Below are 19,519 nucleotides of genomic sequence, written 5' to 3' on the forward strand. Positions count from 1 at the left end.
GCATGACTGCAAGCTGCCAAGCCACAACAGATGAATTAACTTCTTGGCATTTGGTGGTTTCAATATTAATCTTTCTTTATTCAATTGCAAGTGTGCAATTGTAAAACACTCAACAGTAGAAACATACAATGCATTTCCCCTGCATATAAGAAATTGCCCCTCTCCCATGGTTCTTAAATTGATCAGTTATTATGGGGATAAAAAGACCCAAAAACACAGTGGACCAGACACAGACCCCCTGATCTGATGGCACAAAGCAACTGAAAAGCCAGTAGATCTGCCCCTTAGATTTCCCTCTGTCTGGGTAAATCTTAAGTGGCTTACAGCTGTTGTAGCAGCTGCTAAACCGCTCCCATTCCCAGCCTCCTGCTCAGGGGAACACACTTGGGAGAAAGGAGAGAGGCATAGCCAGGGCATCCCTATATCCAGACCTGACAAGACAGGGGGGGAAAGTGGGACAATTGCACCAGGACCTCGAGGTATCTAATGTATAAATAAAGTGAAATAGAAGGGGGTGGGGCCCCAGCAATCACATTATACCAAGGCTCCAAATTTCCCTTGATGTCCTGCCTATACCCCATATCCCAGCAATCACTGACTACCAGAAAGGCCTTTGCACAGAGGGTGTAAGTTAGAGGAGCCCCAGGAATGCTCTTATATATGTCAGGGGCCAGACCAGTTACTGGTCAAACCAAGGATCTGGGGCCCACAAAAGTAGCTTAAAGCCCCGGGCCTCTCCACCTCCATTGCTGCAATTTGGCAGGACACAAGAATCTAGCCTTGTGTCTTGGGACATGAAATCCCTGTATTAAAATATCTAGTTCACACCCAGAAAGGCAGATATTAATAGTGCAGGCAAAAATCATCAGTGGCCCAAAATTTGAGAATTTCCAGAATTAAGCCCTCCCTGCAATGTCATTTGGTTTGCCACCTGCCCCACTCCGCATTTACATGGAGTCATTATGAGGATAGAGATCATTTACAGATATTGCTCACTACTATTGCAGCCATGACTAGCTCCCCTTTAAGCCCCCAAAGAACAAATTATTTCCTTTTATTCTATTGTTCTTCTTCTGTGTTTATCTCTGCTGGGGCATTTTGGAAGTCAAGGTCTGGAAGCTGTGCGCTGTTCTACTACTGCCATTTCCTCATCTTTGCAAAATTTAGTACTTAAACTTTGGTTTTGAGCCACACTCCAAGGAAGAAGAGCACCACAGCGATTCACTGTAAAAACTATGAAACTGTGCCTACAGATGGGGAAAAGCTGGAGAAGCCAGTGACAGATTCAACTAGGAGGATGTAGCCTCTCCTCTACCCATAACTGGCAGCGGATGAGGAGACTAAGAGCTTGCTTGATCCCCAAGCCTTTATTTCTCTGCTGCTGTCACCTGTGTGCAACAGCATATTGGTTCTGCAAGTGTTAATTTAGGAGTCCATAAATTTTTAATTCAGCCTCCATTAATCTTCTACCAACACAGCTTTTGTGGGATCATTTGAGTCATCATTAAAAATAAGGTCCAAACCCAATTCTGTCTTTTTTGGCTTTGACACCTGAGGGGGACACACTGATGCAGCATCTACCTTCCAGGTTAGCAAGTGACAATTGCCTCAGGGAAAGCTTGAGAGGCATGAGCGCTGTCGCTCTTCTTGTATTCTCTCAGTTCACCAAGGTCATCTGTCCCTTCTAGAAGGATTACAAAATATCTTGGTGATTGTTCCACACCACAGGAGAGCAAAGAGGACTGACTGCAATCATGAGGCAAGAGTTCAGCCTGCTCTTCTTCGGCTGTAGCTTTTGCAGACCCTCTTTGTTTTTCAATACCTTATGTTCTCTTTGCTATAGACACTCTGACCAATATCGTTTGCTCAGATTAGCCCAGTATTAAGTCTGCTTCATGTCATGCATGCAGGGTCTGTCTGAATGGTGGCCCAGAGTTTGCAATCATGGAATGCATCGCTAGCTACACTCAATGTCCCTGTGTCATTCAATTTCACAGTGAAGTGTTTGCAAACTATAGGAAAGTTTCTAAAACTTGATTTTCCTCTCATTTCCTATTCATCAGGGAAACGGCAGTCATTCCCTCATCAACAGGAAACACACAGATCCACTGAACATGCTTACAGAGATAATGGCTGTTTATTAACCTTGCCCTTCTCATAAAAATAATTGCAAAAGCTTTTATAAACTGCATTCTACAAATATGTTTTTGTCATATTTGGAAAAAAAATTAAACAGAGCCACCAATCCAACACAGAATAGCAAAATTCCAGAGCCAAAGTGCTGTAATGTGCCCAAAATGCTACCTTATCTTAAGCTGAATCCTTAGTTCAAGGAAATATCTTTATAAAATAATAACAACAAATTCCCAATCTCATTCCCTCTTACTTAACTGTCATAGAAAAGCTAGATATTCTAATACGTATTAAAGCTACGCACAATACATACCCTGAACCCTGTATCTTTGTCTAGATGCCATACCTTCTGTTAAATTTAATTCCTTCCTCATGCGTTTTTAAATCAATGGTTTGAGAAAAAGAATTATTAAATGCAATTGCTTTCCTCAGCATCTTGGCTGAAAGGATTGGCTACCAAATGAAGGCAGCTACTAAGCCAGGGCAGTGTAACTTGCAATCTATACAATCAAAGTATAAGTGTGTTTGCTAATAGAAGGCAGGCAGCTTGTAAATGAAAATATGTGGTCAGCTCCTCCACAGTCAGCTCAATTTGATGATTTGTATCAGAGGAAATAGCAGCAGTTCTGAATGGGAACAAGACAAGAAGTAGCAGCTTTAAACTGGAAAAGAGAACAATGAAGGTAGGTATTGGGAAGCTGGTGACCATCTGATGAAACCACAGTATAATACTTTATGCAGGGATGTTGTTGAGGCTCCACCACTATGTATTTAAGAGAAAACCACATTTGATAAGCAAGGCAGAGAAATCCCTACAGTTGTAGGGTGGTGGGAAATATAAGATAGAAATGACACAGGAAGGCCTTTCCAGACCTGAGATCTATGAATTAATGTTGGCTTTGAGTCTGTTCTCTGTCTTCCTTGGGATTAAGTATACTTTGCTCTATATGCTGTCAAGGATAACATAGTAGTAGGTTGTATGAGCCAGTCATGCAGCTACTATCACATAAACCTTTGCAGCAAAGATACTCTGTTAGCTGACAGATGTCTTGATTTAAGGTTAAAAGTAATCTTTAAAAGTGTATGAAATCTCTCCTCTCTCCCATGTCGAAACAGCGGCTTTCAAAAGAGTTATGCAGTATAAGAGTGTTGCATTTGATTGACGCATTACCACAGCAGGAGTGGATCCCTGGCAATTTACAATAATGTTCAGAAATCAAAAACCTCTAACCAGAGGCACAAGATGGGAGAAAGGCTCCTTGTGTCCTCTCCTCCTTTCCCTTTTGCACCTCTGGAAAAGAAAGGCACAATCTGGCCAAAGCTACTTAAAAAAGAAACTAGCCCATTTGAAGAAAATAAACAGTGTGTCAAATCACTCAGCATAAAGCTGACTCTGTGTGTGTGTGTTTGTCTTACTCTCTTTCTCTCTTGTGTGGAGACAGTACATGGGCACTTTAGAAAAAAATTCATTATGGAAAAACCAGTTGAATTGACTTTGGAAACTGATAACGATTTCTCAACAAACCTACTTGCATGGCCAGAATCCTAGGGGACCCTGCAACAGAGTACAGATGCAAATTGCTACCTATCTGAGCCTAGAGAAACTGGGAACATTTCAAATTAAACAGGCAACTATGACTAAGCTCGGTTTCCTGACAGTCACAAAGACATGTCTTTATTTAAACCCAAAATGGGTCAGACGAATGGAAAACTTACACTGAGCAGTAGACCTTTCCCTTTCTGCAACTCCTACATCTAGCATTCAGATTCACATACAGATTACTCACAAACATTCTTTAAAGAATGGGTGATATTTTCTGTGACTTCAATCACTAATCCTTGGATGAATTATCCAAACCACACATTGAACATCAAACTCTTATGTGCCATTAATTTTCTTCCACTGCACATTGCTCCCAAAGCAGCATTTGAAGAATTTTTTTTTGACATGCTATGGCAAAAAGCTGGTCAATATTAGACCTGGCTGAATAATTTATAATTTATTTGATTGATTTTTCCACTCTTTGTTAGTTGCCTGCAAACAGACCATGATTTTTTTTTTATTTATATTCATTTTTTGAAGGTATTTGCTGAATAATCTCGGCAAATAACATTTGAACACCTGGTCTGTCGCTTTTTTACAAGAAGCTCTTTGCACCTATTTGCTATGTGATATTTCAACTGGGAAATTGACACAAAGGCTGCATATTGTGGTTCTATTCCCCAAATGGAGGAGTTTAGAAATAGTTTCTGGGGTGAATAATTGATATTATAAATTACAAATTCTCTTCCTGTAAATATGTTGCTTGAAGTCAGCTGTTTTGGCAAACATTCCTGCCAGTAAACTTATTTTTTTAGAATATTTGTGGAAAGTAACCACAAAAGGGGCTTGACATAGTTGCAGCAAATTCATAATAAAATGTGAACACATATTTAGGAATGTTCATTTGCAGTATTTGCCCAGCTCTAGGCTCTACAGCTGAGAGGAGAAAAAAAGTTACAGGCACATTTGATCAAGTTCAAAAGCAAATTTTGATTCAGCCATGTTCACAACACATTCCTATTTCACTTACTGGAACATAAGAGCATTTATCTGTACTAACCATTAAAATAATTTTTATCTTGACTATTTACTGAAAAAGAATTTTGAATTGTATGTTTGATCAGTTCACAATTTACACTGTGTTGATTAGCTACATAAATCACATAGCATTGTTCTGTTCCCTGATTGTAAACTACAAATATTATTTGTATTTATTTGTATTGTAAATCCCACTGTACTAGGCCCCCACTGTACTAAGTGCTATAATAATACATATGAAGACAGAGTCCCTGTCCCAAGAAGCCTTCAGTCAATTATAGGATTTGAAATTCAGGCAGTGTCAGCTAATTAGGCTTGTTACAGGAGACATAACATGCATTACATTTGGAATTCAAATGATCTACAGACCAGAATCATTGGAAAATTGGAATGAACTGGAATTATGAATAATTTTGGAAGAATTCCATGACCCATCTTTTGGAATCTAGTAATAACTTCAGTCAGAAATTAAGAAAGCTGGCTACAAATAATGGAATATCCTAGCCTCTTCCCCCTTCCTCCATGCAGAATTAGAAACTTATTTTTATTTAACCCAGAATGTAATTTCTCTCCTAAATAGAAGACGTATTGCCTGTTTTATTGAGACAATGGAAGAGAATAAGCTTTAAGTGGCGCTGCATCTATCTCTGCTAATCAAATATTTTCCAGTCTCTGGCTGGCGCAAAACTTTCCCATTAAATCAGCACAAAACATTCAACAGTGCTTACATCTATCTACAAACATAGGGTCGATTCTGCTTTAATTGAACTAAATGGGAATTTTGCCATTTACTGCATTAGAAGGAGGATCCAGTCTTTAGAGGGCAAACAAAAATTCAGAGACAGACCCTGTAATGTGTTGAGCACCCCAGGGCTTAATTTGTGCCAGGGCTTGCCAGGGCTAAGGCCTGGCACCTCTGGCCTTGTAGTGTCAGTTATGAAAGTAAAAAAAAAAATTGTTTGAGCCCCAGCACCTCTTTTATTACCAATTAAACACTGGAGCATCCTGAACTCCTCCTGAAGTTCAAGTGAATTTGAGAGGATTCAGTACCTAGCAAAAATGCTTGAAACCTTTTCTACAGCACAGAACTATTTGGGCATGCAGTACTTGGGCAGCTGCACAAACAGGCAGCTGCACAATGGAAAAATGTCCAGAGGCTGAATTGTGTACACTATGTACTCAGTTTGGGCAAAGCGTCCCAGAGTCATTTTTGGAAATTTCTCCTATATATTTTAAAACCATGGAAAAAAAGTGGGATTTCTTTTAGTAGCATAAAGGTCTCAGGGTTCCCTTGGAAAATACATACAACAGCTACCTACCCTGGATCTAGTTGCTAGGAAACCAGACAACAAATAGAAAGTTCAAAAACCATATATTTGGTGGCCTTTCTTTCTTTTGGCTGAAATCTTAGTAATCACTGAAGATTGTACAACTGATGATTTATAAAGGTCTTTGCATATTACTGCATATGACTGGTTAGAAGATGGTATTCATTAACAGGAGAAGAATTTGTACTTTCATAATCACACTTGAATTTGGAAGTAGTAATCTACAAAAATCTTTTTGCAAGATTTTTCAGATGTATTCACTGGTAAATTTTAGCCAGACACTTAAAAACTTTCCCCACCACACTTAAAGTGTATTAGCAGTGTGCATGTAAAATCCGAGTTAAGGACATGAATAGTATAAGAGTTTGTTGTATTCATAATGAAATCTTACAGTGAGTTTCAACTGGTTCTAATTATAAGGAACATTGTACCTGAAATTTGCTGTGAGATACAGATCCAAAACCAGTATTACACTCAGGATAATTTGGATTTGATCCTGAAACTTTTACTCACACAAGCGTATTTTAATCACAGAAGTTCCACTAAAGAAAACTGGACAACTGTGAGAGTAGGGGCCACTTTTATTTAGGTACCAAATGAGATTTTAGTTATCTAACGTTAAGTACTTATGTTAGAAAACGTTGGCCTTCGCTCGCATATATCACTTTATGCTGTGTTTTCAAAGTGCTGTATGGACATTAATTCATTAATCTTCAGTAGCCTGCATGCAGTGAGTATGTAAGTATTATAGACTCTTTACAAAGGAATCATACCTACTTTTTCATAAGTGGCCTCTAATTTTGTGGGCCCCCTTTTTGGGGGCCAAATCAAGACATGTAGGGCCTGATTTTAAGAATTGCTGAGCAGCACTTATAGATCCAATTGACCATACAGCACCTCTGAAAATCAGGCCCAAAGTTTCTCAACTTTGGCCCCATATAAAGGAGGCACCGAAATTTAATGGGCACTTTTAAAATTTCAGCCCTCAGTGACTTGTCTGAGGCTACACAGCAAGTCAATGTGAGAGTTAGGACTAGAACTCAGAAATTCCTGGTTCTCAGCACCATGCTTGAGCCACTAGGCAGCACTCTCTCAAGCAACCTGTCAGTCTGCAAAGAGTTACAGGGATTAGCTACTGCAACCTCGTGCAGTGGCTGTTTCTGCTATGCTTCACCGCAAGGCTAACAGTCTTTCTTCTAACATAAACACTTAAAATATGTAGCAATTATTTAGGTTTTTTATCAGTTGTCTTCTGCTGGGTAAAAATATAGAAACAGTTAAAGAAAATGACATTATTCTAAGAGCCATGACTCAAACATGCCCCTCTATGCCCCAGCCAGCCATCAGGGCTTCTTTGTGAAATCCAACAGAGGGAAGAGACTAGAGAGGCACAATCCTTTCTAACTCTATTACTCTGTTCTCAACAGTATGTGGTGCCTATATTTAAAGGAGAAAGGAATACACATGTCAGGCAGAATTGAAAGGCAGAACAGATGAAGTCTGGCTATGCTGTAGGGGCCAAATCAATTTCACTTGTCAGGTTCATTCAAAACCCTGCAGTCTAATTACTAATTCTTTTAAGAAAATGCAGTAATGCACATTGCAAAGCAGCTGACTGTCTTACGAATATTGCTTAATAACGTAGCTGGAGTGCATAGGGAATATGTGTCTTCTCACAAAGACAGTTGCCCTTGGTGTAATTTAGCACTGACAGACCTTTGGCCTCCCAACTTTTTTCTTGCAGAGAAGTAATTCAATCAGCATACCCTCCCCACAACACCCACGGAGTTACTGAGTGTTGTCTCTTTCTTCAAGAGTGCACTACAGGAGCAAAAATGAACTTTGCATGTGTCGAGCTTCCTGGAAAACAGCAGAATTGGAATCAACAGTTGGCAGCATCAAACATTCTCTCTGGGAATAAGCCCCTCTAAGATTCTAAATGCTTGTTTACAGGAGTAAACTGTACCAATGTAACTAAATTTACATTACATCAATTAAATCCCTTGGGTGGACACTTATTTTAGTTGAAGATTGGTATATCAATTCTGCTGCAGTTGAATCCTTTGTACTAAAGCTTACTGCTTAAGCTAAATTGTTATAAGGCACTTTTAGAAATAATAATAATAATCCCCACGCAAGGAAGCTGCACTGATTTGACCAATGTAAAACAATGTAATTAAATCGGTACACATTTCTGGTATGGAGGAGGCGTTAAGACTGCTCAGTTTCCATTTGGCAATTTATATTCTGCTCTGAAGAGGAAAGACGCAAAAAATGAGTATAAATTTTTTGTGCCCCTCAGTTGTAGAGGTGTGCTCATTGAGTCAGTCAGTAACAGGGAAAGTATCTGGCTATTTGCGGTCATTGCACAGCTTCAGACAAAGATGCTGGGAAGGGAGGGTTGAAAGGAGTGTCAGTGTGAAGTTGTACAAACACATGGCTGCAGATCTAAGTACATCCCTCTCAGCAACATGGTACATGAGTCTCAGAGATATATAGCATGCATACACCATAGCCCCCAGTTAAGATGTTTGGGGAACAGAACACAGGACTTTGCACTCCAAAACACAGGTCTCTACCACAAAAAGAGACACATAAGCCCAGTCTCTCTCCTACACTGAGATCTACTCAGCATAGTGGGGGCTTAGGTTACTGATACCTGACTCAAAATCCATGTCTGCTCCAGTCCCACCCCTGGAATAGATTAGGCTATGCTCCTTCCCATCCCTGAAATACCCTTACACTGGGGTGGAGGGTAAGGGAGCAGTTGACACAGGAGCCATCTATATTGGCTACATGTTGGCTGAGAGCTCCCTGGTCCCTTTGCCACACCCAAAGGGGCTGGAACAGGGAGAGAAGCTAGCCCATAATCTCAGACCCTAAAGCAGGTTTGAGTCTATACAGCAGAGGGCAGTGGTACATGCACATGTTACTAACCACTGCTAATACATTTATATTAAAATATATGATGGAGCGATGGCTAAATGGGGAACCTTTATTGTGTCTATATGATAACTGTGGCAAGTAAGAATAGGGGCCAGGGGTTACAAAAGACAGGAGAAAGGGGGTTGAAAATCAGTGCAAGAGGCATTTGCTCCAGTAGCTGGCATCAACTCCACATTGTGAACTCAAGCTCCAGATGTGAATTTCCCCAGGGTTCAAGGACATTCAGATTCAGTGTTCTGGTTCAGCTCTCTCTTACCCAGCTGCACTCATGCCAGGAAGTTCAGATCCAAACCTCCGCAAAGTTTGTGGGGTTTCAGGCCCAGGTCTAGTGCAGAGGAGTTGCTTGCTGACACAGAAATTAATGTACAATAGAGGAGGAATGTGGAGGGGGCGGGGGAGAGCTAGTTCTGCGTTTGGAGAGTTCAGGGATGCGGGGAGGGAGAAAGAAGGAACTATGCACCAGGCAGGTTTTTCAGAGTTTTAGCAAAGAAAGTTAAACAAAAACCATGGCTACTGTATGGGGGCTGATGTCATCTCTCTCTGCACACAAAAGGCTCCACTTTTTCTTCCTTTGTGTAGCTCCAGGATGACATCACCTCCCAATCATAAGAACATACCCTTGTGCCGTAGCAATTCCCCTGCTGTGTCCAGCCGAAGGTCTCACTCCTTTTGCATATGTCACCCTTTTCCCAAAAACATTCCTTGACCTCCTTTGAGTTCTTAACTCGACTGTCTAGTCAAAGAGAGCCCTCTGGGAGCCAACAAATGACAGCAGTCTGTGGCCGTGCTGGGGCCTCCGCAGCAGATTTCAGCTGCTTTACAATGCTGTCAAAGCTGAATAGTGTGAACTGATTAGGCAGACAGGGCAACTGTGGCTATTTAATTCTTTCCAAGGTCGGATCCTCTTTGATGGGATGTACAAAGGCATAAGATTCAATCTTGTTATAGTGAATATTGCTGTTAAATGGGCACAGCGATAAAGTTGCAGTTGTAGCCTCACTTCCTAAGAAAATGCAAACATAGCTTGCGTGAACATAGTGATTAACAGATTGTTTTATTAATGGGTATGCATGCTTGGCGAGTTAACGAAGCATGTGGCAGTCTCTGCTGCCTGTGGGTACAGGGCAAAAGCACCCTGAGCACAGCCCAGCCAATGCCATTTCATAGCAAGAAAGGGGTTGGGGGAGGACTGAAGTGAATTTACTACTCATAGAAGGAACTAAATGTCAGCAGAGGAAACTAGAGAGCTGCTGGAATTGAACTCCCAAGTGCACACACCCCAAACTTGGGGGTTTGAAATCCAGGCCAGATCCAGACCTAAAAGTTGTAGCGCTGGGCTCATCTCTAATGAAGCATTAAGACCTCCCTTCACAGAAGAAGATTTTCAGCACAGGGGAAGCCACACATACTTTCCCACACTGCCCTGCAAATGCAGCTCACCTTTGTTCCAAAGGAATTATCTCTAGCTCAGAAAGGCCAGTTCACTTACCGTGTACACTCAATCCATCCCCCTATAATTAATTAGTTTGCCAGTAAGGCAGATCCTTTCATATGTGTGTGCTTCTGCGTGTGCATGAAAACGTTAAGTATTAAATCCATTATAAAGTTGGAGGGAAAAGTGCTGTTTTCATACCTATATCTGGTTTATTTCTAGTAACGTGCAATTAGCTGAAGTAACCTTGGAGCATATTATACTGTAGAGAAGAAGGAATTATCCATTATAAAGTGACAGAGAAATTTTGGGTAGCTTACCATTTACATGCCACAGCATCTGGAACCCCTGTTTAGAGGCTATTCCATCAGAGTAAAACACCACATGAAGGCTGGTGCCTGAGGTATTCCCTGCAATGGGAACAGTACTTCCACAGAAAGTGTTTATCAGGTTGGATTGGGCATTGGGTCCATCATAGAGCTGAAATGAAACAAGAAGAATCCCAGTGTAGTAAAAGCACTTCCTGATTCCGAGGAATTATAAAAGACTTCTAAAGAAAGAACAGTGAGACACAGTGTACATGCTACTCTACGGTATCACAATGTCCTAAGAGGAGCACAGCTAGAGTCGGATGAAATGTGACAACATAGATTGCCAATTATTGTCATGTTTGTTTGTTGCTCAGGCCTACAGTTGTTAGTATCACTCTCAAAGTTTGGAGCAACAACCTTGTACTTTATCACTTTGCCCTGGTTTAGTAATCATCTGATTTTCTGATTCATAGGACATATCTTTTCAAGACAGTCCAGTAAATAGTTGGCATAGAAACCTTATTTGGACATCCTCATCACTGAGTCTCTGGCATGTTCCTTTTTAGAATTTCAACATAAACCTCTCTCTGTTTTGAGCCGACTACTGTAATATTCTCTCTCCGCAGGCTGCAAAGACCCAAAGAGACGATCTCTAGGGAGCCAGCCAAAATTGATCTTTGTTCTAATTTCAGAAGTTCTTCTCTGAACACCCGAAAGTCCATTGGGTGGAGCTGTGCTACATTGTACACTCACATGGTAAAATGAAAGGCGCTAATAAACCATGCTGGTTGTAAGCTTTTGCAGAGTCACATATGATAAAATATTTCAGTTAAGTCCTCTGCTCATGCTGTGAAAAGACTAGGCTTTTCAGAATACCCTGTAGTGATTTAACACATTTACAGGCTTGAGGGCAAGAAGTCCACTCAGATACACTCTCAAACCCTTAAGGGATGAATCAAGAGCAGCTGTCTTCTCTAAAAGATATGCTGTAGTTCAATCAGAAGCTATGGGCCTGTTGCAAGAACTGCTGTGTGTAATTCTTTGGCCTGTATTACGCAAGACATCACACTAGATGATCACAGTGATCACTCCTGGCCTTAAAGTCCATGAACCTATGAATCCCCAAAACATTACAAGTGAATTACAACAGGAGGCCCAACAGTCCTGATTGTCCTTTTCTCCAAAACTTCTAAGGTGAAGACAGACAAGGCTGAGAACTTCTTACTTCCAAACAGAAAAACCTCTCCTAGTTCTTGCAAAAAACTTTGTTTATTTGTGTTTGGTGCCAGGGCACAGAAGTTTGGTTAATGTCATCCTCCTTGGATGTTGACAAGTTTAACATCTGTCGATATTTTCTGCAACAACTGTGTAATTGACCTACAGGTAGATGAAATGAAGATGAGATGCACTGTGCACCAAATCACCTTCAACACATTCCTTGTCTCTCGTTCAGCAAAGTCAAATGAAGTCCGATACGATTAGATTTCACATATGAGTTAGACTGGCTGTTTTTTTTAGAAAAACATTACTTCCTAGAACAACCTCTTAGAATACACATCATCCCACCCAGATTCCTGGGTCTGAAAACTCTGAACAGAAAAATGTGAATAGGGAAATGTGGATCAGTACAGAAACTTAAGTATTCTGTACCTTTAAATGGACAGCAAAAATGCACTAAAAATGCATATTAAATGATTAAACACTAGGCACAATGTTTAAAAATAAAAGCTTATAAAAGTTATTGACTGAATCATTCAGTAGCAACACTCAAATTGAAATGAAAAACAAGTCTCATGGATCTTTTCTCAGTTTGATTTCATGAAGCGGGTGTTAGTTTTACCCAAACAGACAGCTAACAGCACATACCTATGTAATTCCCCTGAAAACAAACAGTCAGTTTTTCAGTACACAAATAACAGTTACTATGGAAACCACTTCATCAGTGCTGTCTCTTGATCTTGTTTTCAGAGCAGAATATTATTCACAGGAAATTCAAATGACCAGCCAGCTGTAACTCATTGAGAGTGAGGCAGGCATACTACAGCTAGAATTACAGACTTTTTTTTAGGCTCTCTTACCCTTATAATGAAGGGAACAGCTGTGTATTTTTCAAGAAGCATTTTGAACATCTAAGAGCAAATTTTGCCCTTTGATATACACAAGCAATTGCCACTAAAGTTGTGTGCAAATACCCCAGGCCACGATTTGTCTCTTTGTGTTTAACTCTGCTTTTTGTTTACGGAGCCTCTGTTTTATCATGTGAACTACTCTTTGAACTGTTGAAAGAGGAGAGACAATTCTTGCCTAAGCCATATCAGGCAGGGTATTTCCATTGTCTGGACAGGACAACTGAAGTTTGGCGTAACTTGTTAGAGACTCCTCCATCATAATGGCACGAGGCACTGATGACTGGACTCCTTCCCAAGTATTCATCCAAGAACATGCATACTCCCTTTCTGAGAAGATATTTGTTTTCTGTTTTATTTGCTCAGAATTTTTTAGTGCTCATCCCAAATTCTGGGTGCTTCAGAACAATTAAAGCAGATAATACAACATGCAAAAAATGGGACCATCTAATGACACTGAGTTCTAATAACCAAAAAGCCAGTCCCCTAGTAACAATAATTTACCAAAAGATCCTCCATGTTCCAGCTCATCACCATGTCTCCCACCCGAGTGCCCCAGGGGAAAAAGATGGTGAGGTTTGCAGAGTGCCCAGACAGTTAACAGATCTAGGCTCTAGAGAATTGATCGGGGAGCAAGTTCCAAAACCAAGGATACTCATGGAAAATGCCTTTTTAGCATCCCTAGAAGTGGATGTATATGCCCCACTGTTAACTCTCTGAGAAAGGAACCAGGCAGAGGGCCTGTGCTGCCCTGAAGAAGTTGCTAAACCTGCCTGCTGGAAAGAGACTCAATGTGGCATGGATATAAAGGGGAAGGTGTGATATGCTGGAGACAGACTCCTGAGAGAAGGTCAAAGTGCTCTTTCTCTCCTCATAGCCTGGGGAAGACACTGGCTCAGGGTACTCCTTGACCAAATCCATTCCAGGAAGATGCGACAGCGTGGTCCAGTGAATAAGGCACTGAATGAGGACACAGGAGTTTTATTCGAGCTCTGCCACTGACCTGCTAGGTGACCTTGGGCAAGTCTTTATGCCTGTTTCTTGTCTATTTAGATTGTAAGCTCTTTCAGGAAGGAACTCTCTTGGCCTATGAGTCTGTACAATACCTAGTACAATGGGGCCTTGAACTTGCTCGGGACCGCTAGATGCTACAACTTGCTACTACTGATATAAATAACAAGCAAGGAGAAGCTGGTAAACTGACTGCCTTGTTTATGCAGAAGAGCAAGATGATTCCCCAGAAGCTTTACATTAATGACTGTGTTTTTTTCCTCTTTTCCTTCTTCCCCAGCTTTAGGGAACCATGGCTGAAGCAAACCTTCCTTGGTTTGACACTTGTTCTCTTGTTTGATCAGGCTGAGAAAGATCTCAGTCCCGACTCTCCATAGATTGGCCACGGCAGAGAAATGTTCCATCTGGAGAGGCCCATGCCTTAAAAGGGCAGGAAATTTATTTTGTTTCTCTTTATTTTCCTTGTTTTTCTTTTTTGCCAGTATCCCAGGCTATGGTTTCATGTAACATGCATCTTCTGTATCAGGAGGGCTCCCTCTGAAGTTACCTCAACTGCCTGTAACTGTGCAGAGCAGAAGCAATCTCTCAGGGACCAAGATCAAAAAAACATGTAAGGCTTTACCAGTCAAAAGCAACCACTTGAATTCTACCTGGAAGGTTATTAGCACCCAGTGCGGACTCTGACTGGAGTGCTGGTTCAGCCTGCTTCCTGTGTGAACCTCTAATGCTATGGCCACCAATATTAGCTTTTCACTTTTTACACTTTTCATCTTCGCAGCACCTCACAAGAATTAATGAATTCCCATAATGCACCTGTGAAATAGGGAAAGTAGTAGTACCCCTCTTTCAGGTAGGGTGAAACACAAGGAGAGAAGTTAAGTGACATGGCTAAGATCTCAAAGGGAGTCAGGACTGACATTAGAATTTGGGAGTCTCTTGCTGTCACATCTGCAGTCAAAGATTTGTTAAACAGAAGAAGCAGTCTGATAGGTAACACCTTTTATGGGCGTTCTGGGATCTTGTCATGGAAACCCTTTAGGATCCATTAGAAGGTGGATTACTCGATCCAATGAAGGGGAAAAACAAACACTCCATAAATACAATTTTGATTGTTGTTATGAATTTAGTTGAACCCTCAGAGAATCTTTAGAGCCTTCTCAGAGATCTTCCACAACAGCCTGGAGCTGAACTGACAAAATGAGATGCTTCATGGCAGAACAGTAAAGACCTGTTGTGTTCCACCCATCTTCTGAGGGCTCCAGAGCAACCCTAAAGCAATAGATGTAGCATGCAGAGCCGTGATGCTTCCAGAAGTGATATTTTCCATGGTGATATTTTTGTTTGACAAAAATAAGTATCAGGAGCAATGATTAAAGGCCATGTGGCCACCCTTCCAACTTGGATAGTTCTCTGAAAAGAAAAAACGGATAGCCCCACAACCAAGCCCATTAGCAGAAAACAAAAGGTAAGCCAAAGAAGACAAAATAAACAACTGAACAGTAAAGAACTCCTAAGAGGACACAAGAAATGTAAAATCGCCCTTTAAAAACTTTTTACTGATACGATCAGGAATTAACAGGGAAAATACATTTCCAAGAGACAAATTTTCTTACAGAAGAAATAGCTCATAAGGTGCAGGTTCAGAAACCCTCACATCTGTCAGACAAAAAAAAAAAAGGAAACTTAACTAATGGTTCAGATGTGGGTCACCACAATAGCTCACTGCTACACAGACATTCACCATCTAGTGCTGGGGCAGTTGAAGGGTTTCAGTGATTTACCGTGTGGACCACTCTGATCTCTGCCACGTAATTAAGCACAAAATTAAGACTAAAGGTGTGTGTGCATGGTGGGAAGGGATTACAATTACCTGTAGAGAAAAATCTCTGAGAGCTATTAATTCTACATAGTTGTAGACTGCAGATTTTGCCTGCACTTACCAACTGCTGCAGCTAGAAATATTTTTGTTTTAAATCTAGGGTTTCTGTTATTTATCTTACAATTTCTTGGAAAGTATTTTAATGTGATTTATTTAATGGTTTGACACCAGAGATGAAACCACCCCAAAACCTTTGCTCTAAACACCACCAGATTTTCAAGATGAGGAGAAGGGATTTCAGAAGCTGAATTTTGCAACTGAACAAAACCCCCAGCTCTGAACACAACCAGAGTTTGAGGATTTGAAATGTGATTTAAAATTTAGTAGCTTAAGCCCAAATATCAAACGTATCTACATTACTTAGCATCTCCCACTTACCACTTTGCAGCCATCTTCTCCTATTCCCCTCTGCTTCCTCTTCCCTCCATCCAGGACGTTAAGTTAGTCCCCCTCCCCACTTCATCTCCATCTTCATCCTTTCTTCCATGCTAAATGCTCCTGTTCCTGGATTCTCTTACCTGCACCTCCACACTCTCCTCCTTCAAACTTCTCCTCAAAGCTCTTTTCTTATGGGATTTATAAAACCCCATAGTATCTATGCATGTTCATGGATTCTTCCATGCAGAAAGGTATTATCAGCTGGGGAGTGACTGGCAGTCTCCATTCACTTTGTGCCACTTGAACACCAAAAAGAGAGCAGAGCAGACCAGAGTATATGGTCCAAAATGGGGACAGGATTTGGGTATATGGCTCACCAATCTTTCTGCGTGCTTTGCATGCCACAACTGTGGGCAGCCTTCCTCTGCATCTCTGCACCTTCATTGCATCTGTTTCATTAGTTAGCCATGTTCTTCTGTAGTATAGAACAATGTGAACTCATGCAACACAAGACATGTGCAAAGATAATCTCTTTGGGATTTACACAACCTACGGAATGTGCAAATGTCTAGTTTTTAATAATAGAAGTGGTATCTGATAAAGGGAGTCTATGTTTTGTCTCGTTATCTGAGCCTGCAATACTTAACCTTGTTAAAAGTGTCAAGTTGCGTTAAATTCCACGTTTTACTGTAGTAAGAATTAAAAAAAAAAAAAGAAGGAAAAAGAGGAAGAAGAGGAAAAGAAGAAAGAGGAGGAGAAGGAATTTTCATTTCTTATCTTGCCAGCATTATCACCATTTCAAAGCAAATAAGGGGGAAAAACTGGCTACCCAAGAGTTCAGTGAAACCTCATTTCTTCGGTATTCCTCCAGTTTTACACTTGATGCGAGAAATTAACTGGTTCCCTTTGCAAGGCTGTATTCTTTACAGTACATTAAAAAAGTATAAAGAAATGTAAGCTGTATCTATGAATGAACCAATGGAGACGCTGTTTAACAAAACACTGTGTATGAAGAGAGCATACCTACACAAGAGTATGCCAAGCCTGCATATCCCTATCCAAGCTAGATAGGGAAATGTTTGCATTGTTAGATCATCTGTTTTCCTGGTACAAGGCACTAGGGATTTCAGAGTGACCTGCTTCCCCTCTCTGGTAAAATGAAGAGCACCTTAGGCTGTTAGGGCTCTTACAGTCACACAGCAAATTCCTGAGAAGATGGGGTTTAGGTGAAGAAACCTCCCTTGTCTTTCTTCTTGAAAAGTTTGCTTGAAGAGGAAAAGAAACAGAGTGCTTGTGATGAAGCAGAAAAACCGCCCACCAGCATGGAAGGGGTTAAAAAGAGCCTTTGGGCCCAGCCAGCCCTGCTCCATTATAGCTGCAGCCAACGCCAGGCCTGGAGGGGAATAAAAAGGAAAGAACTTGGCTCAGTTCGGGACTGACTGGTGAAGGGGCAGGAGCTAACTGCTTCCCTACCTGAGGGGAAGGATCATTAGCCTGCCAGCCAAGGCAATCACCAGGGAACAAGCACCATCCCTCTGGCTAGAGACTGAGAATAAGACCTAGGAGCACCCAGCCTGAGACAGAACTGGGTGACCAAAGCATGGAGACATTGTGGGGTTCTGACCCCACCAAACGTACGGCTGCCCTGCCTGGAGGAACCTCGGGCTGCAGCTGAACGCTACCCAGGATCCACAAGGGGACTCTACTAGAGACAAGCTGCCACTACAACTTGGACTATAGAGGCCATGCCCCAAACTGATGGGACAGCAGTAGGAAGTAGCTCAGGACAGTGGATGTAGGCTCTCTATTGGGGCTCCCCTACTCAGGGTCTGTGATAAATGAGTGGGGGGATAGCTCCCTTTTGTGGACAACCAGCCAGCCAGTTGGCTATGGAATCCCTCTTGGTGGTGGTTCTCTTTGTGCTTTACCTGTAAAGGGTTAATAAGTCCACAGGTAAAAGGAAAGGAGTGGACACCTGACCAAAAGAGCCAATGGGAGGGCTAGAACTTTTTTAAATTGAGAAAAAACTTCTCCTCTTTCCCGGAGAACACAAAGACAAAGGGAACAGGGAGCAGTTATGCTGTGAGAAGCTTAAGCCAGATATGAAAAACTATCAGATCATACCTAGAGATTGCTTATCTGAACCCGCCAGATATGTACATAAATTAGGAAATGTCTAGAAAGACACAATCAGGTTTATTTCTGTTTATTTCTTATTGGCTTGTGGACTCCTCTGTGCTAAACCCAAATGATTTTTGTTTTGCTTGTAACCTTTAAGCTGGACCTCAAGAAGGTTATTCTTGATGTTTAAATTTTATAAGTGGGTTTTTTAAATCTAGCAAAAGCCTAAGTTCCAGATGTATTTTCTTTCTTTTTGTTTTTAACAAAATTTACTTTTTTAAGAACAGGACTGGATTTTTGGTGCCCTAAAATGTTTGTGCATATGTTGTTAAATTAGCTGGTGGCAACAGCTGATTTCCTGTGTTTTCTTTCTCAGCTCTTCCCTGGAGGGGGTGTGTGAAAGGGCTTGAGGGTACCCCACAGGAAGGAATTCCCATGTGCGCCTTTCTGGTTTCAAAGGGGTTTTTGCATTTGGGTGGTAACAGCTTCTACCCATCCAAGGTCAGAGAGAAACTGTAACCTTGGGAGTTTAATACAAGCCTGGAGTGGCCAGTATTAATTTTTAGAATCCTTGAGGGCACCCACCTTCTGCACTCCAAGTGCCAGAGTGGGGAATCAGCCTTGACAGGGTCCTAGGTTGGGACTTGGTGGAGTGGAAGGGCCCAGGTCCCTCTCTCCCCCAGCCTTAAACACTGAGGCAGCTTGACCAAGCAAGGAGGGCGAAAATCAAACGCTCGAACCGCTTGGCCACCCAGCCCTCCAAGCCCCCCGTTACAGTGCTCTTGTGAAGAGAACAAAATTTATGAGCCTAAGGCGGAACTTCTTGCCTTTTGCAGTACTTTGGGAATCACAAAGACAAAGGAGTTCTATCTCACTTTGAAGTAGTAAAGCGTAGATGGACAAGGAAGATCCCTTGTGGACCTGTGAGAATTATATCCCTGAAATTATCCTCTGGCAAGAAAATCATACTCTGGAAGAATCCAGGGCAGACCTTGTGAAACCCACTATGAAGACGTGGGAATCCTCTTGTGGATGATGCAACCAAATGAATGAAAGAGGGAAAAGCCCTGACTGAAAAAGCCCAAATTAACTGTGTAGAGTTTGGAGCCAGTTGTCCTAGTACAGACAATGACAGACTACAGATTAATTTGACTACAAGATGAGTTAATTCCTAATACTCTCTGAGTGAAGTTAGACTCTGAACTGAAAAGAGCCCTGTGGTATCAAAATATTTCTGGCAGGATGGATCACTTTAGGATATCCCTAAAGACGG

The 19,519-nt window shown here is 41.4% G+C and overlaps 1 protein-coding gene across 1 annotated transcript in view; it reads right to left on the reverse strand.

The window, feature by feature from the left end:
* CUBN (cubilin) overlaps positions 1–19,519 on the reverse strand; it is a 219,163-nt gene that overhangs the window by 127,160 nt on the left and 72,484 nt on the right. The window contains exon 28 of the mRNA XM_077809433.1: positions 10,741–10,900. Within this exon, the coding sequence (XP_077665559.1) occupies positions 10,741–10,900 (160 nt within the window). The remainder of the gene's footprint in view (positions 1–10,740; positions 10,901–19,519) is intronic.

The sequence above is a fragment of the Eretmochelys imbricata genome, chromosome 2 (assembly GCF_965152235.1).
Source record: "Eretmochelys imbricata isolate rEreImb1 chromosome 2, rEreImb1.hap1, whole genome shotgun sequence".
Classification (NCBI taxonomy): Eukaryota; Metazoa; Chordata; order Testudines; family Cheloniidae; genus Eretmochelys; species Eretmochelys imbricata.